General features: G+C 43.1%; 1 protein-coding gene across 4 annotated transcripts in view; it reads left to right on the forward strand.

Annotated features, from left to right (window-relative positions):
* Positions 1–531: 531 nt before the first annotated feature.
* Positions 532–23217, forward strand: part of TPP2 (tripeptidyl peptidase 2) — a 41613-nt gene continuing 18927 nt past the window's right edge. The window contains exons 1-15 of one of the 4 annotated variants that reach the window (XR_014525560.1): positions 532–835; positions 5108–5236; positions 7858–7953; positions 8895–8999; positions 9928–10052; positions 11354–11517; positions 12195–12349; positions 13242–13318; positions 16614–16741; positions 16883–16982; positions 18290–18438; positions 18599–18714; positions 20406–20574; positions 20771–20928; positions 22462–22538. Coding sequence is in view for 2 of the 4 variants with exons in the window: in XM_083501068.1 (XP_083357194.1) it covers positions 671–835; positions 5108–5236; positions 7858–7953; positions 8895–8999; positions 9928–10052; positions 11354–11517; positions 12195–12349; positions 13242–13318; positions 16614–16741; positions 16883–16982; positions 18290–18438; positions 18599–18714; positions 20406–20574; positions 20771–20928; positions 22462–22538 (1913 nt within the window). In the remaining 2 variants the exon portion in view is untranslated. The remainder of the gene's footprint in view (positions 836–5107; positions 5237–7857; positions 7954–8894; positions 9000–9927; positions 10053–11353; positions 11518–12194; positions 12350–13241; positions 13319–16613; positions 16742–16882; positions 16983–18289; positions 18439–18598; positions 18715–20405; positions 20575–20770; positions 20929–22461; positions 22539–23217) is intronic. The other 3 variants (XR_014525561.1, XM_083501068.1, XM_083501069.1) reach the window with 3 other exon arrangements.

The following is a 23217-nucleotide window of genomic DNA, read 5'->3' on the forward strand; positions in this document are numbered from 1 at the left end:
AAAGTTTGGACGGATAGCTCTTTCAGGTGGGTAAAAAAGGTCTAAAAAGGTCAAAAGCTTTAGCTGGAAAAAAGAAAGAAAGAAAAAGAAATGCCGACGCCTTCAAAGAGGTAGCTGTAATATTCCCTTTATTGCATTGTCTCACTGGACGCAGCGCTACAACTTCGGCGCAACGTTTTCCTGCGATGTTTATGCTTTTCCGGGAAGGGTGGGGCTTTAGGGCTGCATGCTGCCTGCGTTTAAAAACCAATTTCAACATAAAACGCCAGAGCCGATAAAAGGGCTAAAGGCGGCAAGGGCGGGCGCTGTTCGCCGCCTTTATCAAGAGCCGGGTTCTCCCTCCCCTATTGGCGCGGCGCGAGGACCAATCGGCTCCGCGGGTTCTCCTCGCGCTACAACTTGAGTGGCTGCGCGCCGGCTCGCAGCTACCGCCCCGCCCCGGCTCGGAAATCTACATAAGCCTCTGCGGGGCGCATGTAGCACCTGATAGCTGCGCTTTCATTGGCCTGAGTGGGGGGCATTGCGCATGCGCCTGACGCGAACAGAAGCCTCACGCCCGGCTCGCGTCGAGTCAGTGACGTCACCCGGTCCGGCGCCGGCGTCGCGTGCGTGCCCGGTCACTCTCCTCTCGCCTTCTCTGTCTCTCGCTTTCTCTCTCTGCTCATCCAACATGGCGGCGGTGGCCGGTGAGGAGCAGTACCCTTTCCAAGGGCTTCTTCCCAAGAAAGAGACCGGCGCTGCCTCCTTCCTGTCCCGGTACCCGGAGTATGACGGGCGGGGAGTGCTCCTGGCCGTCCTAGACACGGGCGTGGACCCCGGAGCGCCAGGCATGCAGGTAAGGCAGCACGGGCGGGGTGGGTAGTGTTGCCTAGCGGTGAGAGAAGGGACCCCCATCTCTTCCTTGGGGGATGGGGGGTGGGGGAGAGATTTGGGAAGAGGAGATTGAGCCACTCCTGTTGTGGGGATTTGGATAGCAGTGGAGGGAAAACAAAAAATATTGGGAAATAGGTATTATTATTTTTTAATCACCCATAATAATAATAATGAAATTTTATTTATATCCCGCCCTCTCCAGCAGAAGCCAGGCTCAGAGCGGCTAACAACAGTAAAATAATAAAATCATTTCATTATAAAATTAATGAGACTTAAGTGACAGAATGGTAGGTGTATTCATCTGGAGAAAGCCTTAAAGGGTATGAGAGGAGTCCTGCTGGGGCAGATGCTTTTTCCCACCCTGGCCAGCCAGATAGTTATGGGAAGCAGGTTGGTGGTGGGAAAATAGAGCCTTATCTTGCTGTATTCAGAGGCACGCTGTCTCCGCGAAGTGCACGTATAACCACTACGGCTTGCAGCTGCTCCTAGGCTTGTGGCAATTATTTTTAAAGCTTGGCAGACTTGTTGTGTTCGAGTAGCTTGCAGATGTTCGCAGGGAATCCTTTTAAAGGGCAAAGATAAAGGGAGAGCAGTTATTGTGCATAGAAAGCATTAGTTGAAGCGGGCGAGTGTGTTAAAAAAACGATGGCAAGGCGGTTATGGACCAGGCTTGACAAGAGAGCCTATGTGTGTGGTCTTATATTGTAGGAGAGCATCCTTGTTTTTGCGTTGTACAGAAGATGACAGTGAAACCTGTGGTGCATTGAAAATGTCCAAGCTGAAAGATGTTAGTTCTTCTTTCCGGTGCTTTTGTCTCTGAGCCTTTGTTCCAAATTATGCATTGATTGATGCTGTCACATGTCTCTACTTACAGGTTTTGTTGTTTTTGGTTAAATAATACTACTATTCTTCAGAACACTCTGCAACTTATTCATACAGAATTGTGGTAGTTCATTATAGAAAGGAGAGATTTTATTAAGATAGAGTTGTACAAAATGTAATGAAGGAATAGCCCTCTTCAAGTTCTGACTGCGATTGGTTAAGGAAAGCCACCTAAGTATAGTTAAATTCAAGGTAGAACAGATTTACGAAAGGTCAGAGGAGTTACATTTCAGAAGCACTTGCCTCATGTGCAGTGTTTAAACTAGAGATGGTTTAAGCAACTTACGGTATGTGGTCCTTCAAACTCACATCATTACTGACGGTTGGTCACACTGACTAGAACTGATGGGAACAAGAACTGGAGAGCCACAGGTTTCTGATTTATGGTTTAAAGCAATTACCGGTACATGTTGAAATAATAAAAGTAACACTTATTATTTGTCCATACGTGTTAATGATAGGTTGCTGGTAGGTTAATGGTAGGTTGCTGTGATAAATTGTTCGCGGTGGAAAAAAGCAAACCAGTTATGCCATACTAGGCATTTGGCTTAGGTTTATTGACTTTGATTATATTTACCTAGCAAGTTTTTTGATAATCAGATTTGAATCACAAGGGAGTACCTTGATTTTTAATGGACAGGAGGAGGAAGGAGGCCATTAATTTTGTTTGAAGTGTGGGTGCATCACATGCTAAATGTTTATTACCCTTCTCAAATCAAATTAAAGCTAGTGGCACACTGCTGTCCCATTTTAAGCACAATTAAATCTTATTGATTTAAGTGTGGCTAACTGTGTGCATAATTATGGCTATTGTCTCTTACAGTAGTACTGCAAGTAGAAATGTAGCCTGTCTGCTTAAAAGTAAGCCTTCTAGCAAGCATATGAATTTACATCAACTTCTTTGGTTGGTCTCCCCCCCCCCCCCCCCAGATCCAGGTATATTTTCTTTTGAAGCAAATAGCACTGATAGGCATGTTTCTTGTCCAGCATATATTGAATGCATAACAGTCAACATTCTCCCTAAGGCTTTTGTTCTATAAGTAAGTGTAGGTACTTCACTTCACTAGAGATAATATCCCTTTCTCTAGTAAGTAGTAATTCTATCCTCCTTAAATGGTAAAACATTTTGACACTGTTTTTAAGGATTCACATTTTTGACAAGAGTTGGACCTGTCATAAAGTTAATGGAACTAAAATGGCTTCTGATTAAATTGACTGGGTTGGCTTTTCTCACAAGACTGGAGAGATGAAAACAGGCTTTGGTAATCTTCTGGAGATGCTATGAAGCATGACGTGAATGACTAGGGAGGTTGGGAGGGAATTAAGCTTAATGTAATTGTATTGTTAAATTTTGCCTCTGGGAGAACTTGTTCTTCATCAGTTAACTAGTTATTCAAAGTATAGTTGCTGTGTTTGGGGTGTTATAATTGCTCACAGTTCATGAATAAGATCAAGCATCTGAGTTAATTGAGAAAGGTAGTCTTGCATGTTTGCATTCCTTAGTGTAGAAACACTCAGTAGAAACTTTGTTGAAAAACAGTTTCCTGACGGATTGAAACATGAAGTACAAGCACAACAGTTGCCATCATCAGAACTAAAACTTATGGGATTCCAGCTGCTTTCCGTTATTTATTTATTTGTCTATTTATTTATTTTGTATACTGCCCTTCCTTGATCTCAGAGCAGTCTACAAGATTAAAATGCAAGATAAAAGCACAAAACACATTATAAAAATGAACTAACACACACACCAATGGCCCCACTCTGGCACCCTTTCCCACAAACACATTTAAAAGGGTGTAGGACGTTAATCATCCAAAAGGCCTGATTGAAAAGAAACATTTTTGCCTGGCGTTTAAAGGTGCATAATGAAGGTGCCAGCCGAACCTCCCTGGGGAAATGATCACAGGGTCCAGGTAGTATCATATGGAGAGATGTGGCCCATCTTCCATCCAGGCTGGAACATTGCTAGAATTTTGATAGCTGGGTTCTTGATGTTTGGCTTCTTCTATATATTACGGGGGGGGGGGGGGAGAGATAGCTGCTGGCTGTTGCGTGAATTGTTGGCACTGCTCCTGACTCTCCATTGTGAATGTAAGCATAGCCAGTCTCACGCTTGCTTCATGTGTACTTATTTTAGTATAGGTGCTGGAGGGTCTTCACATTGGGCTGATCAGTTGCAGACTCCGAGAGGTTTGGCACGAAGGCTGAATTATTTCCTGTCCTTCTGAAATAGGGCAATTATATGTTTGCTCCTGCAATGTATTTTGCCTTGTGATCTTATCATTTCCTGTTAAGATCTGCCCCTGTCTTGTCACATCCACCCACATGTCCTTCCATACAGCTGTTGTTTGTGACAGTATCCTGTTTGTCTGCTTCTCCCTGTGTTGTATCACTTCCTATTGCATCCCACACTCCTTATCCTTATCTCTAACCATCTCTCTCTCTCTCTTTTAAAAAAGAAACATTTTTGAGATGGATTTGCGACTGGACAATCTTAGTGTTCCTAATTGGTATTCCAGGGATAAATACTTCATGGGTGTCATCTCTGAATATTTTTTGGCCATACATTTATACTATTTTAATCTATTATATGACCTTGTCTCCTTCCTGAGGTCATCACCGAAGGCCCTCTTAAGAGTTCCATCTGTGACAATCATCCATTCATGTTACCTTCATTCGAATGGCCTCCTTTTTATATAAAATGGAGCAGGTTTTCTGTTAGCCCGCAGAGCAGTTTCTGTGGCAGAGAAACAACCTCTTCCAAAGCCCTAGTTGACATAAGGTTGGTTGTGCAGGAGAGATTTTCCTTCTCTCTGCCCCTCATTGAGCCATTGAAAACTTTCCCTCCTGTTGACAACAGTGGGAGGGAAAATAGCTGCACCATCTCCAGGGATGACGTATTTTTTGTTTGGTTTTGTGGGGATACGTTGGGGAAACAGCAGGGTAGACACAGTGATCAGCATCCCCTCAGTTGCCCTCTTGGGATTGTTCCCTTTGCCTGTTTTTAATCTTCACGCTAGTTAAGTTGAAGCTATTACTCTTATTTTGCTGCAGTTATCTGGAAAAACACATTATTGAATATGTGTTTATCATGCTGTGTTTGTGCTCTTTTAAATCAAATTTGTACTGTTTGAACGTCATTATTCTATCCTGCCACAGCTCACAATATAATATATTTTTAAAAAATTAATGCGGATAACTTTGCTTTAGGAAACAGTTTGTTCCACACCAAGCAGAAAATGTCCTGCACTGCGTAGGACATACATTTTTTTCAAGAGTTCCTGTGTCTATGGAGCATTTATAGTGCAATTATTTGTATCTCCTAATTTTTTATTATTATTATTTTCAGACTACAACTGATGGGAAACCTAAGATAATTGACATAATAGATACAACAGGCAGTGGTGATGTAAACACTTCAACTGTTGTAGAACCAAAAGATGGAGAAATCATTGGTCTTTCAGGAAGAACACTGAAGGTAAAGGTTATTTTGAATTAAAGTTGGTGGCCTCTTCTGGGTCATCCTTCGGTTGAAAATTCCAAGATACTCTGTTTAAATATGACAGGAGATTACAGATTTGAACCACAGGCAAAGTACTCTCCAGCTGTATATACAGCAGGACGATCAGTAATCTCAAAACACTTTGAAAGTCCTAGTTGCGCTCCTAACATTTAATTGTACTTAAGTACCGTATTTATAAAAATTGCATTGGGGGAATACAAGGCCTAGTTCTTGTCTGTCTGAAGGAATGCCTTCTATAGTGTACACTGAAATCATCCAGAGAATTTGCTTTACAGCTGCCCCTCTTAGTAGGTGGTCATAGGTCACCACGGTGACAGTCCACCAGTTGGGAAACAAGCCCCTGCCTAGGGTGCTTGTTTGTCTCCTTACTGGCTTTCAACTAGCAGCTGAAAGCTTTTCTTTTCAAATCGTTTCTTAATTGAATCTAGACTCAAGCCGGACTGTTTGCCTTTTAAATTCTGTTGTTTTTGTATGCTGCATATGTTTTTGTATTCTGCTGTAAACTGCCCATGGAAGTTTTCTGTTTATAATAATTCCCGAAAATTAACAGCATACGTAGAGATTGGCTCACTCAGAATGCGGCACACGCAAGTTGATACTTGATATTTATACTGAGGCTTGTGAAAAGATTTCAGAGTCTACATGGGAGCCAGATTCTTAAGACATTGTAGCTGTTCTAAATCCCCACTTCAAGATTTTACAAACCCTGATAGCTTGGCCCTGGTGATTTACTTGTTTATTCAGTGATGTCCTGTGGTTGCAGTCCAGAGAATGGACTGGCAGGAGTGAACCCTTGTACATTGAGATATTGCTTGCTGTTTTCACTGAACTGTTCCCACTGCCAGAGAAACAAGCTACTTTTTAAAAGAGCAGCTTCCCCCTTTGACACAAGAAACTGCAGTTCATCAAGAAAAGCTAAGGCTTTGTGGATTGTTCTCTTTCTCATATTTATTTATTTATTCATTGCATCCCATTTTTACTGTCTTCCATAGTAAAAGGTCAGCCTATTGGGTAATTTGCTGTTATGTTGAGGCCTAGAGTCTTCAAAGGCCTTGTTTGACTGACACCAGAGTAGTAAACTCTTAAGATGAAGAGAATATCCTCATGTTTGCCAGTAACACTCAAGAGTGCTCTGTAGTCATGCGCTTTAGATTTCTCTGGTGGCATTGTCAAGTTTTGCAACCTGATGCTATGCATGTTTACTTGGAAGGTCAATGGGTTGGAGCCAGTGGTGTCACTCAGCTGATGACAAGGCTTCTAACAGGAGAATAGGGTGGGGTTAATTTTAAGTGATTTCCCTTGCCTCCCAGTCTGCTGGAGAAGGCTACTCATCCTGGAGCAGATTGGGAAGACTACAGAGGGGAAGGGGAAATAGTTGAAAATTGCTTCTCTCCCCATTTTGTGATGGAACCCTTGCTGTCAGCTGGGTGACACAATTAGATATCACCTTATAAATTAACAACCCGTATCAGTCCTACCCAGAGTAGACCCATTGAAGGTAGAGGACATGACTAACTTAGGTCCATTAATTTCAGTGGGTTTGAGTATAACTTAGTTTGATGCAGCCCAAAATCTACAGCTTCAGTCATATACTTAATGCGTTTTTATAACATCATTATTTTTATTATTTATTAAAATTCTGTACCACCCCTCATCTGAGGATCACCGAATGGTTTACAATATAAAAACGGGGCAAATACCATGGTAACAAACAAAAACTACCCCCCCCCCCAGTTTAAAAGGCCATAGGTTGTTTAATTAGCCAATGGCCTGCAAGAAAAGGAATGTTTTTGCCTGATGCCTAAAGCTACATAACGAAGATGCCAGGCAGGCCTCACTGGGGAGAGCATTCCACAAATAGGGAGCCACTGCAGAAAAGGCCCGTTCTCATGTCGCTCTCGTCCCAGCCTCATCTGGAGGAGGCACCCAAAGAAGGGCCTCAGATGATGATCACAGAGTCCAGGTAGGTTCATATTGAGAGAGGTCATCCTTAAGGTATTGAGCCATTTCAGGCTTTATAGAGCAAAACCAGCACTTTGAACTGGACCCAGAAACTGATTGGCAGCCAGTGCACTGGGGGCAGGATTGGCATTATATGCTCAAACCGTCTTTCACTGGTGAGCAACCTGATCTCCTAATTCCGCACCAGCTGAAGTTTCCAAACTCTCATCTGAGGCAGCCCCACGTATAACATGTTGTAGTAATCTGGCAGCGGTCATACAGGGCGACCAAAGAAATGTACCTATAAAAGAGACAGGCATTCCTGTAGCTGTATAACAGAGAATATAAATTTGATTGTGAAAGAACTGAGAATCGGCTGGGCGTTAATTAATATTCTTTGAATTTTGTTGCACAATACTAATCTTATTTCTTAAGTCCTTTGCATGCATCCCAGGGGTAAGACCAATTGAACGCATTAGACTTAGTGGGATGTACAGTATATAGGCATATGCATAGGATTTGGCTGTGAACAGGATTCAGCAGTTCACCATTCTTATTGTATATATTTTGTGCATGATCACTGAGGTGGATAGAATGGACAAAATATGTAGATTCCTAAATTCTACCTTTTTCAGATCCCAACAGACTGGGTAAATCCTTCAGGAACATATCACATTGGCTTAAAAAATGGTTATGACTTCTACCCTAAAGCTCTCAAGGAAAGAATACAGGTAATTCTTTGCATCTTCATTTTTAAAGTCTTTAATTTGTACACAGGCTCTCTTTTTACACCAAATTATGCTGCAAAAGTAGCAACAGTGCATTAGATTTGTTTGTTTGTATCTACACACCCAAACATTGTAGAACAAAAGTTTCATAGTACGAAAGTAGCGCATGATAGAAATTATGTTTGGCCTGAAACATAAACATAAAATGCTGAATTTCTCTGGCAGATCACAACATTCCCATTTTAAAAGGGGGGTGTTATTGTTACTCTTTTAGCAAATATTCAAATAAAATGAAGTAGGATGGAATAAAACAAATTTATTAAAGTTATGTAAAATTTAAAAATAGCATTAAAACAAATTTAAAACCCCAAAAACAGTGGAGTAAGCCTTAGGTTACAATCCAAAGCCCCAATTTGCTGGATGATGGTTTCATAGGGCAACAGACTCCCTCTAACTCTCCCAAAACAACTCTCCTGGGCTCTACCTTTTGATAGACTCCCACTGGAGGTAGCCTGCAGAAAGTCCCAAAACAGATCATTCTGGGGAAGTAGCTGAGCTGGCCTGGGTTTTAATGGATCTTTAGTTGACCTTATTGCCATCACTTTGCCCTGCTACCCCAAACTAGGGAAGAGTGGTTTTGCCTCTCCCCCCTTTTCTCCAATAGGCATGAGTAGTGGGCATGTACTGCTGTGTCATTCCCTGATATTTCCTACCCAGAGTTAGGATTGCTCTGTTAGACTCTCAAGCTCCCTCCTGCCCTTCTGTGCTTGTGATTTCCCCTATTCCTTCGTGGTTGGCCAGTGTTTCAACCCGCAAAGTGTGTTTTGTACTTTCCCTATGTGATTTAACATGGCATGCAAGCAAGCCATTTTGGCACAAACCCTTTCTTTCATTTGAGTGTAAAAAGATGTCAGTGTTAAAATTCAGTATATCATCTCTTGCAGAAAGAACGCAAGGAAAAGCTTTGGGATCCTGTTCACAGATTGGTGCTCGCGGAAGCTTGCAGGAAACAAGATGAGTTTGAAGCTGCTCACAGCTCTCCATCACAGGTTACTATTTTAGAACGAACTCCCCTAAGAAACATTGTTCTGTGTGACATCCGTTGTTGCTCAAGCAGATTTCCACTCACACAACAGAACATCACACAAAGGGAGGGTCCCCCTCAAGTTTCTAGAACATATTTTGGAATTTGAAGAGGGAGGAAGAAAGGGTGACTTGTTTCATGGGTGGAAGTCCATTCTGTTTGTGTCCAGCCACCCTTGCATAAGACCCTGTAATCCATTTTGTAATAATATACACGCAGGTACACGCAGGGATGTCGGTGGCGCTGTGGGTTAAACCACAGAGCCTAGGACTTGCCAATCATAAGGTCAGCGGTTCGAATCCCCACGACGGGGTGAGCTCCCGTTGCTCGGTCCCTGCTCCTGCCAACCTAGCAGTTCGAAAGCACGTCGAAGTGCAAGTAGATAAATAGGCGGGAAGGTAAATGACGTTTCCGTGCGCTGCCAGAAGCAGCTTAGTCATGCTGGCCACATGACCTGGAAGCTGTACGCCGGCTCCCTCGGCCAATAAAGCGAGATGAGCGCCGCAACCCCAGAGTCGGTCACGACTGGACCTAATGGTCAGGGGTCCCTTTAGCCTTTACCTAACTTCCACCTTTCTCTGCAGGCTTCATCTGCACTGCGTCATGCAGATGAGGTTTTGCATTCTGTCTTGGGCTATGACGCTCAGTTGCGCATGGCATATGCTTATGTAGCTGTGATTCTGGTCTAGCTGTACATAATCTGGTCAGATATAACTGGTTGCAGAAAATGGGGGGGCACACTGGAGTGAAGATCTCATTCGGTATGAACAGGCTGCATCTTCATTTGTAATTTATGCCCTCGGCTCCCACTGAAGCGAGTGATACGCACATGGCACAGCTGAATCTGGGAATCATTGCGTTAGCATACTTTATGACAAATTCTCATCTTTCAGGAAAGCAAACTGATGAAGGAAGAGCTTCAGAGTCAAGTGGAGTTGCTGAATTCTTTTGAGAAAAAATACAGTGATCCTGGCCCTGTATATGACTGCTTGGTGTGGCATGATGGTGAAACTTGGAGGTAATTTTTTTTTTATGCCCTTAAAAAACATATTGTCCCTAACTATGCTCACCTTATCTGATATTTTGAAGCCGACGGCAACCAAAATGATTAATGGGATAGAGACGCCCTCCAATAAGGAAAGTTTACGGCGTTTGGACAGAGAGAAGTGTTTTCTTCCTTTCTCATTACACCAGAACTCAAAGCCGTCCAGTGAAACTGAATGCTAGAAGATTTAGGGCAAACAAATGAAAGTAGCTTTGAAGCAGGGGTGAAGAACCTGTAGCCCTCGAGGTGTTATTGGACTACAGTTACCAACAGCTCAGTCAGTGGTGGGGGGGATGGTATAGTCTTAATGACATCAGGAGGGCCACAGGTTAGTCACCCCTTCTTTGAAGCCTGACCACTAACTGGGCCAAATGCCACCCTGCCCAGGACTGCTACCACTTACTCAGGTGCCAGTTTTTAAGGTTAATCAGCTGGAGTGAAAATAGTTCCACGTAGGAGGTGCCTGATGTTGCTGATCTTTTAGCAGAGGGGATGAAGTGAGCCACCCTCATCTCTTCCATTGAGGTACACAGCTGGAACGGCGGCTACCAAGTGACAGGGGGTACGTTGGATGTTTACTAGGGGCCTGTGCGTTACCAATGATTATTTTCACAAATAAAGCAGTTTGGGAACTTGCTCTTCAGTCCTGCCTAGAGCTGCTGTACAACCGGTGAGGCACAAAAAAACAAAATACCTTATTTTCCGGCATATAAGACGACTGGGCGTATAAGACGACCCCCAACTTTTCCAGTTAAAATATAGAGTTTGGGATATACTTGCCGTATAAGACTACCCCTTTCCAATGCACACCAAATACAAATTAAAAAACCAGTCTCTAGTCCGGCTTGGAAATCCGCTCCACTTCCCAGTGGCCGGCGGCTTCTGGAGCCAATTTTCAAGCGTATTTCTGCTTCATCTAGAGAGCTTGGTGTCCTCTGATTTTATTTGCTGTTGTTTTATCCTTTGGTGGGGAGTTGCTGCAGGAGCTGCTGCTGTAGCCGGCGTATAAGACGACCCCCGATTTGAGAAGATTTTCCTGGGTTAAAAAGTAGTCTTATATGCCAGAAAATACAGTAGTGTGTTTTGGTGCAGGCAGTGTGGCTGATCAGGAAGCCCTAAACTGATGAACTCTTTCATTTATGGAATCAGGTTCATAAACTTGGGAACCATTGCATGTATTGGAATGGCAGGATATTAATTACCCTTTTTGGATAGTTCAATACAATAAAAGAAAACTGTTAACTTGCAAGGTGTGTATATGTTCTTTTCTCTAGAGCTTGTATAGATTCAAGTGAAACTGGTGACTTTTCTAACTGCACAGTTTTACGCAACTACAAGGAAGGTCAAGAATTTGGATCGTTTGGCACGTCAGAGATGTTGAATTACTCTGTCAATATCTATGATGAAGGGAACTTGCTCTCGATTGTTACCAGTGGAGGTAAGCTTAATCATCCAGAAACAATTCTTCAGTGTCCTTCATTTTCTTCCTTTTCTAAATGTATAGTTTGCTCTGTTTGGAAGGCTAATGTTTCAGATAAATTAGATAAGATAAAAGGGAGGAGCCGTTGTGTTAACACTCAGTTTCAAAGGTCAATCCATAAGTGGTAAGACGTGCTCACAGGCAGATCTACAAAAAGTCTGAGCATATTTTAATCACTCCAATGCAATACCTGAGTGAAGAGCTCCACCAATGTGGTTGCAGTTTGCCACATTGCATGAACAACCTTCACAACCATCCCTTAACACATGGAACTACATATTCATGATTTTCTGTGAACCGTCCTGAGACCTCTGGGTATAGGGCAGTATATAAATTCAAAATAAATGAATGCATGAATGAATAATCATGAGCATTTATATAGCTGCACATATGAACCAAAGTAGTCTATGAAAGATGAACATTCCTTTATTGCCACCTTTGGAGCCCGTTTGCAGAACAGCTATCGGGAATGCTTTTCCCAGTGCAGCTGTTATGCTAAATGTTATATCAAAGATCATATTGAAAGGGCTTTGTCAGGATTGCTTTGTAAGTGGTGGTAAGGAAAGCTGTATACCCAAACTTGTATGAAAAAAGTGGTTCCGCTCTTTTGATGTGCATTGTCTTTATTCTTTCAGGAGCACATGGGACACATGTTGCTAGCATAGCTGCTGGGTATTTTCCAGATGAACCAGATCGTAACGGGGTGGCCCCTGGTGCACAAATTCTCGCAATTAAGATTGGTGATACGAGATTAAGCACCATGGAAACTGGCACTGGCCTTATCAGAGCTGTAAGTATTTGCAGAGTTGTTACCTGGAAGACTATAGAATCATAGGATTAACAAGGATCATCTAGGCCAATTCCCTGCCATGCAGGAATCTTGCCCAGCGTGGGACTCAAACCTCAGCTATCTCAGACAATGCTAGTACATGTCATGTGTCAATGTGTTTTTGGAGGGGAGGTAGAATTTTGTTCATTAAATTTTGTTCCAGTTGTCCATGAAATTCCCTTTTACTTCAATGGAACAGTAGTTCTTTGGAAATGAAGAAGTGCACACTTGCTTTCAGAGTACCACTGCCAAGCGATTAGCATGAGTGTACATAGCAATCGGCTAAAAATAATTCTGAGCGGTCACTAGTGGCAAAGAGTGAAAGGTCACACACATTTTAATTTAAACAAGAGATAGCCAGCTGCTTCAATTAAATCCTCCTCAGACAAGCTGCCTGAGGATCACACGCATACACTATTTATATTAAGCATTTTCGCCCTATTCTTCGGTCGAAAGGCTGCTGGAGTAGCTTAGTGGAAAAATATGACCCTGCACATTGACCGAGGAGGAGTCGTTCATCTAATCAGGTCTCCTCTTCCTGCCATCTGCTGAAAGAGCTGTGTCATAACCACCTACCAAAAACTTTAAAGATGCTGTGTCAGACACACCTTAGTAAGAAGGCAGACCCGCCATGAAAAAGACCCTTGCTTGGGTCCCCACACCATGGGATCATCAAGGGGGTAATACCAGCTGATGATGATGATTTATACCCTGCCCATTAAAAACGTCCCTAAACAGGGATCTGCTTCTTAAAAGTTGTATGCTATCCTAGTAAAAATGCCAGTTAGCAATATCATGCAAGCAGACAGTGTGCATTGTAGTTTAAGCGTTGCAATTCTCTTAACTTCAACAGATGATAGAAATAATAAAATATAAGTGTGACCTTGTCAACTACAGCTACGGAGAAGCAACTCACTGGCCAAATGCTGGGTGAGTAGACTACGTTTTTATGACCCTTACTTTGTTCCGTTGTGGGTAGCCAGCTCCAGTATCCTAGTTTTCAGCTTTCATCTACCGGAGTGTCTCTTGATTTGCACATGGTTCAAGGGAGTCTTGTTGTACCCCAGATCACTGGCCGATTCCACTTTCAAAGCCTAGGACACGGGTAGGCAAACTAAGACCTGGGGGCCGGATCCGGCCCAATTGCCTTCTAAATCCGGCCTGCGGACAGTCCGGGAATCAGCATGTTTTTACATGAGTAGAATGTGTGCTTTTATTTAAAATGCATCTCTGGGTTATTTGTGGGGCATAGGAATTCGTTCATTTCTTCCCCCCAAAATATAGTCCGGCCCCCCCACAAGGTCTGAGGGACAGTAGACTGGCCCCCTGCTGAAAAAGTTTGCTGACCCCTGGCCTAGGAGCTGGGAAGAGGTGGAGGCTCATTGAAGATGCAGCCACTGCAAAGCGGTGTGTGTAACATGAAGGAAACAGAGTAATGGGGGTAGCCAGCAGGACCCAGGAGTCATTCATTTAATGTGGCAGCACTTCTGCCTTGGAAGACAGTGTCCTCTTTTAAATACTTGCTGAGAGCTATTCTGGTTCAGTGGGCCTATTCAGACATGTGATTTGGACACTATCTATTTCCCCCGTCTGTTTTACATGTTATATTGAATTGTTTTTAGGTATTTTTAACAGTTAATATAGGGATGCGGGTGGCACTGTGGGTTAAACCACAGAGCCCTAAGGCTTGCCAATCAGAAGGTCGGCGGTTCGAATCCCCGTGACGGGGTGAGCTCCCGTTTTTCGGTCCTTGCTCCTGCCAACCTAGCGGTCAAAAGTGCCAGTAGATAAATAGGTACCGCTCCAGTGGGAAGGTAAACAGTGTTTCTGTGCGCTGCTCTGGTTCACCAGAAGCGGTTTAGTCATGCTGGCCACATGACCCGGAAGCTGTACGTCGGCTCCCTCGGCCAATAAAGCGAGATGAGCACCGCAACCCCAGAGTCGGTCACGACTGGACCTAATGGTCAGGGGTCCCTTTACCTTTATCTTTTAACAGTTAATATATACGTTTATCTTTTATTTTGTATTATTTTATCATAGAGGTGTTTGCTGCCTTGGACTCCTTAGGAGGAATAAAAATTCAATAAATAAAAAATAAATAAATCCAAGTTGCCAGCTTAGTGTTTCTCCAACTTGGGTTCCCATGTCACAGACTAGTTGGACGCAGATAAATGGTGGGAAGAACCAGCTGGGGAAGCCCCAAGGGAAGAAGGCTGAGGGCCTGGGGAGTAGCGGTGGGACAATGATGAGTGGTCAAAGGGGGGGGGGACAGGGAAAAGACTGGGAGGAGATGTCGGAAGCTGGAGAAGTAACAGGGTTTGGTGAGTGGGGGGAGTCTGTGGCAGAGAGAAGTCCAGAATCAGGCAGAAGCTGAAGTAGGAGAGGAGGGAAGCCAAGAGGCAGAGATGAGTCTGGCTAGTAAAGAAACAGAAATGTCTCTCCCTCCTTCAACAAGCTCCTTTCCCTACTGGTCTCCCAGAACCAGGAGAAGCATGAAAAGGGCAGAGGAAAAGTTGGCTTCGCACAGGCACAGTCTCACATGGCTTGGGGAAAGCCCTGGAGAGGAGGGGACTTAGGCAGCTGTGGGTAGGCGGAAACCTTCAGTCCTGGCAACTGCTTCATGGGGGCAAGACTTGCCAGAGATGAGTTGCTGTGCTCATTAGGCCTGACACTCCTGTGCAGATCCTCTTTTGGCTAATAAAGAGTTAACTCCAACTTGCTAAGAGTGATTTACTGCTGGCTCACTCCTCTCATGGGACTACAACTCCCATCATCCCTAGCTAGCAGGACCAGTGGTCAAGGATGATGGCGGTTGTAGTCCAACAACAGCTGGAGACTCAGGTTTGAGAAACAGTGTGCTAGCTCATAATTTTTAAGGGAGGGAGGCACTACAGGAAGTTACCAGGTGAAGACAGTGTACTAGATTTTCCAGTCAGATATGTTGGCCACCTACAGATACCTAGGGGACGGGGAACTGAGGGCCTTGGGTTATTACGGTCATGCAGGGCAGTATGTGGAAGGGCTGTTGCTTGCAGCAGGGATGGGCAGAACGTAGATTGGGAATTACTGGTTGATTGCTCTCTGGCTGACGTGCAGTAAATTGGCAAATGCTTCTGGTTCCTCTTTGCTTTTTTAAGAATAGCAACCACCAGGCAATTTTTCCACCTAAATTAGAAATTGCTAGGCTCAACAAGTGTTCAGAGGCACCCTGTTCTTTAATTCGAAGTGCATGTATTTCAAGCTCTGGCTGGTAGATCTTTGGGGTTCTAGTAGAAAAACAAAAGTAGGTCTGAAGAGTCTGCCCATGGGGCTGTTGAAGGAGGACACAGTTGCCCTGTGACTTGGAGGGTTTTTAAAATATTTTTTTTGCGCAGAAGTGACACCCAGTGAAAAGCGCACACTAATACAGAATTTGACATTATAACATTTTCTTGCCAAGTGATCCACAGCTTTAGTTTTGGATCAACTCCCACACTCTAATCAAGGCATTTTGGGATGGGAGGCGCCTTTGTGTGTTTTTTCCGGACAACCTGAGGAGCAGTCTGTTTGACTACATTCCCAAATGGTTTAGATTAATAAGGCAGGGTGCTCATCCGTTACCGCTTTTCTTGAAACGGCCCTCTTTCTGTTGGAAGCCCTGGCCTTTCTGCATCCATACAGTGATGCCACAGAGCTGCGTAAGTGGCATCCACTGCCAAGAAGTGGGCAGTATGTTGCAAATAGTAAAAGGCTTTAGGCTGCAGCATGCAGAGATCTTTCGTTGACATTTTAAATGGTTTTACTGAAGGAGTTTCATAGATAACAAGGGTACATACAACATCTCTGTTCTCAGTTGATAGAGATCGTTCTAGAGGTCATTTACATTCATTCAGTGTGAGACGCTGCTGTCATAGACATGGGATGGAATGAATCGGGGAGAGATGGGGGGGGGGGAGAAAAATGATTTTTCCATTCTTTGCTTCACATATGTGCAGAATTTTTGTGTCAGCATCATGAGGATAGGTTCTTTACTTGTTACTTTCTTTTGGCGCTGTGAGAAGTTGGAGAGTAAATCGCTTAGCGGTTCCATTTATCATAAAGCAGTATAGGAATGTTTTTAAATAAATAGGAATCTGTTCAGTGAAAACTGTCCAGCTCTGCCTATGAGCATTTTTCACAGGAGAAGAAGACAAGCAAAAAGGGCACCTGCTCAACCTTTTTCCTTTCTTTCTTGCAACTCTTCTAGGAGAATATGTGAAATTATAAATGAAGCTGTATGGAAACACAATGTAATCTATGTTTCAAGCGCTGGGAACAATGGCCCTTGCCTTTCAACAGTTGGTTGCCCAGGTGGAACTACATCTAGTGTGATTGGCAAGTATTTTTATTACTATATTTCTAATTACATAACAATTCTGAGAATGGAAAGAAACCAATATTTTATTGAGGCTGGGCATAGGTTTGGTGATAAGACCTTGTATTCTCAACCCCTTCATCTTCCAAATAACATTCCAGGTGTTGGTGCTTACGTATCACCTGATATGATGGTTGCTGAGTATTCCTTGCGAGAGAAACTTCCTGCAAATCAGTACACTTGGTCATCTCGAGGTCCTAGGTAAGTGATATATAGATTCATGAGCTCATATGAGGCGTCGCATTATTTGACAAAATCTGCCTGAAAGTAAAGGGAAAATGTGGTTTTAAAAAACCTCGCTGATCTCTGGGCCCTATACTGATGTAATAGGAATGACTCCTGAGATAGTTTTGCAGCTTCCTGCTTATCATAGTGAAAAATAGATGCTGAGCTTTGAAATATCAAATGCTGCAAGGTGGCCATGAGCAGAATAAGCAACACAGCCCAAGAAACCTTGTGTAATTTATCTATCAGTTACAAGATCAGGCCTTTTTCTTTTTTTCAAATTTCCGATACTTTGCCAATGGCCTAGTAAGTAAGAAAGAATCAAATCCTAATTGATTTTATTCAGAGAAGTTTTGAGAAAAGACATTATTCCAGAAGAGAGAGGAGTGGGATGAGGAGATAAAGGGTTTCAGGTAGTGGGTAGATACAGGCAACCATTTAGCAAGTGGTAACTTAGTATAATAAATAATAATAATAAAATATATTTCTTGTATGCCACCCATCTGACTGGGTTGCCCCAGCCACTCTGGGCAGCTTCCAACAAAATACAAAGGGACAAAACAAAACATCAAACATTAAAAGCTTACAACTTGGCAAAGTCGTTGTTTCATCCTGTCAAGTAGTGAGCATCCGTAGCTGAGTAGCATAAGGTTCTGGCTTCAATCTCCAGTTAAAGGTTCCCAATAAACAGTGGCTAGGAAAAATCTCAGCCTTGTATGCTAGAGAACCTCTTGCCAGTCAGTGGACATTTGGACTATGTATGTAAACCAAAAGTAGCTCCATATGCTCAGATGAAGTGTGTGTTGCCAGGTGTACATATCCTTCTGTAAGTGGATTAAAAAACTGAATGAAAAAAATCAAGAGAGAGGAGATAGGTGACCATTTCCCCCCCATTGCTGGACAATATAGATGGTCAGTATCAAGTGATTGTATGCACACCACGGTAAGTCACTGCTTGGTAGGCTGTCATCTATATTAATGCAGCATGTTGATGGATTAGCATTCATGTATTTAGGATTCTCTTACGGGAGTCAGAAGGGGATTTTGCATGGTTTCGTCTGTGTATGACTCTAAAAGAGGAATAATTGAACAGCTTATGACAGGCTTCCTCAAACTCGGCCCTTCCCATCATCCCTGACCACTGGTCCTGCTAGCTAGGTATCATGGGACTTGTAGGCCAAAAACATCTGGAGGGCCAAGGCTGAGGAAGCCTGGCTTATGAAGTAACAGGTGGGTTGTTGGTGTATTAACTATATTTTTGCTCTATTTTCTATTAATTTCAGTACCGATGGAGCACTGGGAGTAAGCATCAGCGCACCTGGAGGCGCTATTGCCTCTGTCCCAAACTGGACATTACGAGGGACACAGCTCATGAATGGCACATCAATGTCTTCACCGAACGCATGTGGTGGCATTGCCTTGGTACTATCAGGTAATGTGGAACACCACTGTTTAAAGCAAGGTTCATTTTGGTTAAAGCAAAAGAGTGTTTCATAATGTGCATGCAATTCATATGATAATGAAGATTCACTTGTGAGGAGCATTTCTCTTATTGCTGTCAATGAATTCCCCACCCCTTTTCTCTGTTACAGGACTTAAAGCTAATGATGTGCGCTACACTGTTCATTCGGTCAGGAGAGCGCTGGAAAATACTGCGGTGAAGGTGGAAAACATACAGGTGTTTGCCCAAGGACATGGTGTTATTCAGGTAATTACAAGCTGGAGCGCAAATAAACATATCCTGTTGTAGTCATCAATACTGTCTCATCAGTCTTTTAGGTCAGCTGAAGAACAAATCTATTTGTTGATCAACAAATGTATCCCTGGTCTTCCACTCCAGTATTTGAGGTTTAGCATAAAAAATTTCCTGTACTACTTCCTATATTTCTTCCTTGTTTTCAGTTGGCTCTCATTCGAACCTAATGGCTTACCAGACAATACTGAAGCTGCAAACTAAGTGCTAAAACAAATTCTTGAAAACAATGCTTGAGGCAAGAGGCGACGCCTGATACACATTTTTTATTTTATTTATTGAATTTATACCCCCAGGTCTAAGAGCAGTTCACGGAATAAAATGAAGATCTAAAACCACAAAATACATAATAAAATGAAAACAACAACCCAATACCCCCCCACACACAAAAAAAACATATTTTAAAACGGCATAAGATGTAAATTGGATCAACCAAAGGCCTGGTTAAAAAGGAACGTTTTTGCCTGGCGCCTAAAGGTGTATAATGAAGACGCCATGTGAACTTACCTGGGGAAGGCATTCCACAGACAGGGAGCCACTGCAGAGAAGGCCCATTCAGTGTTGCAACCCTCCGAACCTCTTGAGGAGGATCTCAGGGGCCGGATAGGTTCATATGGGAAGAACAGTCCTTGAGGTATTGCGGTCCTGAGCTGTTTAAGTGGCTTCTTTTATTTCCTCATAACCTGTTTTCTTCGTTGCTCTTTTCATTGTTCTTTTGCTACTAGTTAGTTGATTGCAATCCTATGCACATTTAGTGGGAGTAAATCCCATTGAACACAGGCTTAGCAAAGACCCTGTGTTGTGGAAGTTTTTCTGTCTACTGTGTTTCTCACACAGTTTGGCATATGGTGTTACTGCTTATCCTTATATCCTGCTTTTGAAAGAGCATGCTGCTGAATACCCACAGAAACACTATTTAAAATATGATAATTTGAAATCCAACCAGATTTGAAAGAGATAGAAAGTGATCACACGATAAAGTATAAACATCCTCTACAGTGCCAGCTTAGCTGAGAAGGTCCTCCTAAAAGGGAATATAGTGGTACCTCAGGTTACATACGCTTCAGGTTACATACGCTTCAGGTTACAGACTCCACTAACCCAGAAATAGTGCTTCAGGTTAAGAACTTTGCTTCAGGATGAGTACAGAAATTGTGCTCCGGCAGTGCGGCAGCAGCAGGAGGCCCCATTAGCTAAAGTGGTGCTTCAGGTTAAGAACAGTTTCAGGTTAAGAATGGACCTCCGGAACGAATGAAGTACTTAACCCGAGGCACCACTGTATCTTCATCCCTTTTCTAATAGGGTGAAATGAGCTGTCCATGTGTTCTCGCTGCTGGGTCTCTCTTGGCAAGGGCCTCTCCCAGGGAAGTTGACTTACTGAAAACATTTCCCCTTGCCTTTGAACTGTTGGGCTCTTTTTCTTGTTTAGAAAGGCTGTGGGGCACATTTTGAAGACGTTTCGTGCTTTCCTGCCAAGCTGGAAAGAGCCTTGCCCCGTGGAAACACTACGAAGGGCGCTGAATTACCACTTTTAAGCCGACATGGGCATGAAAGTCATAAATTTTTTAAAAAATGATGATTTCCATGGGCTTCCACATTTTCAGTAAATTCCCTTTTGATTTCCCTCCCCGCCCCTCTCTCAATAGGTTGATAAAGCCTATGACTACCTCATCCAGAACTCAACTTTTGCTGACAACATAGGCTTCACCATTACTGTTGGCAACAACCGTGGAATCTACCTCAGAGATCCTGCCCAGGTAGCTGTGCCTTCTGACCATGGCGTTGGCATAGAGCCCTTCTTCCCTGAAAACACAGGTAGGAAAGGTGCAGTGATAGTAAATATTTTCACGGCTGAACAAAGGGGAAAGTACGGGCTTATGTTTAAGTTTGCCATAAAATCACAAGAAAACTTTTTAATTTAAAAATCCCTTGTCTTTATAATTTCTTCCTAATTAAAACAGCTTCAGATGGATGGGGTAAAAACCTTAACTTTTGCACATTCTTCTTCCAGACAACGCTGACAGGATATCTCTCCAGCTTCATTTAGCTTTAACTTCAAGCGCATCCTGGGTTCAGTGCCCTACACATCTGGAGCTCATGAACCAATGTAGACATATTAACATTCGCGTGGATCCGCGTGGCCTGCGAGAAGGAGTTCACTATACAGAGGTATTCTCTCTTCTTCTTTTTTGCAAATTATATTTTATTAGTTTTCAAAAAAAATAATGAATTTACATCCAATGAATACAATTTAATACAAATGTAAAGTTAACTTCCTGCTCTGTTGGTTGGTTTTGGGGGGTTTTTTGGCTGTGTTTCCCTTCCCCCCCCCCCTTGCAGCAATTTAAGTAAATTCCTTTACTTAAAATTGTTTAACATTTTATATTTTATTATTTTCATTTATCCTTTTCCATGGGCCGTTCATATTTCAGTTAGTGCTCGTAACTATAACATGTTTCTGATAAATCCCATATAATTACTCTTCACTGGCCTTTTTAGTCTTGGGATGTAAACTTTCCACCAGTTTGGGTTGGGCTCTTGACAATCATTTGACAGAGCAGGCGTCCTCCACAAATCACCCCCTGTAGCACTGGCAAGAGGACAGTAACAAAGTTCAGCTTGAATTGCTCCAAGGGGCTGTTTGCAGAGGTAGGGTTTCAGAGAGGTGATTCCTTCAGTCTTCTGCAGATAAGATTTGGGGCAGAGGGAAAAATTTTAGGAACACGTGTTCAAGAAGCATTGTGAATAAGTTTGAACTAACAAGCCCTAGGCCAGGGGTGATGTCACGGGACTGCCAGGGAATGCCTTTGAGGAGCGGGAACAGTCGGAGAGGAAGTGACGGGTGGGGAAGAGGGAGAGAGCCAGGAGGCGGAAAGGCTCTCGGATGCTGAAGCAGAGCTCCAGCACCACACAGGAAGTTCAGGAACAGACAGTGAGCCTGTGCCTGTGCCGTCTGCACAGGAGAGGAGAGGGTTAAAACGGAGGGAGGAGAGACATCCCATGAAACTTCCCTGCCTTTTCTGTTGGAGGAGAAGCCGGAGAAGGCCACTCCCCGAATCTGAACCGGACGATTCGGACGCATGATTGTAATGTGCTGCTTGTACATAAGTAAATAAAGAACTGTAAATATCTCTGAGTGAGCAGAGGTGCTTATTGCAAAGAGCATACACAAGCCATCACAGGTAGGCAGCCGAAGGCCCGGGGACCGGATGCGGCCCAATCGCCTTCTCAATCTGGCCCGTGGACGGTCCGGGAATCAGCATGTTTTTACATGAGTAGAATGAGTGCTTTTATTTAAAATGCATCTCTGGGTTATTTGTGGGGCACAGGAATTCCTTCTCCCCCCCCCCAAAAAAAAATATAGTCCAGCCCTCCACATGGTCTGAGGAACGGTGGACCGGCCCACAGCTGGCGTGTGTTCATTAGAGGACTATATTTAATGTGTTAGGGCAAAGGTGGCCAACACAATGTCTTCTAGAAGTTTGTGCAGCTCCCATTGACTCTTCTAGCTGGGGCTGAATGGAGTTGTAGTCCTACAGAATGTGGAGGGCACCCTATTGGCTATGCCTGCGGTAGAGTTCTAGAGTTCCAGGAAATATAATTGTAAAAGATTAATACATGGCAGCTTATCAGTATCTTCAAAGGACTGAGACTTGTTTTTAAATGCAATACCTAATTTTATTGCATTTTCAACTTTTTTAGGTGTGTGGTTATGAAATATCTATGCCTAACGCAGGCCCCCTCTTTAGAATTCCAGTGACTGTTGTTATACCAGCAAGGTAAGTGACTATGTTGTTTTTTTACACCTTCAATGTTTTATTGAAAACAAACTTGCATCTAATCTTCGTGGGAAGATCTGGCTTCTATCTCTACCTTTGTATTTTTCACCACTACCAGTAGGCAGAATGCAAACCTTCCCTTGTATAATGCAACAGTTAAAATGGCAAGAGTGAGCATAGATCATAGGCTAGAAAGTGGGACAACAAATTTCCAGACTCTGACGTGGACTCATTGTTAGAATTTTGAGAAGTAGCTTACCATCCCATCTATGCAATAGGAATCATTTACAACACAGTAAGGAACTTTCTATAAATTGGTAGTAGTGACAGTACATAAGAACTCTGCTAAATCAAACTCTCTAGCCCAGCATCTAATTTTCAAAGTAGCCTTCCCTTAGTGTATGTCTGCAGCATCTGATATTCAATAGTAGCAACAGCAGTGATGTCTCCTGTTTGTGTTATACACATCTAATGCTCAGGAAATATTTATTCTATGTAAACCATGACTTGACATAAGTATAATGATTTTACACTTTAAAGGAGCCTGATTAGTTATCGTTGAGGGTCCAGTTTCCTGTCAATGTGGATCTTGATTATTAGTCAAGGGTATATATGAAAGCATTAACAGGTATCTTAAACAGTTGCTCTGATCAGAGCCTCATTTTTCTAAGAGAGAGAG

Source organism: Podarcis liolepis (assembly GCF_965112155.1).
Source record: "Podarcis liolepis genome assembly, chromosome: 4".
Lineage (NCBI taxonomy): Eukaryota > Metazoa > Chordata > Lepidosauria > Squamata > Lacertidae > Podarcis > Podarcis liolepis.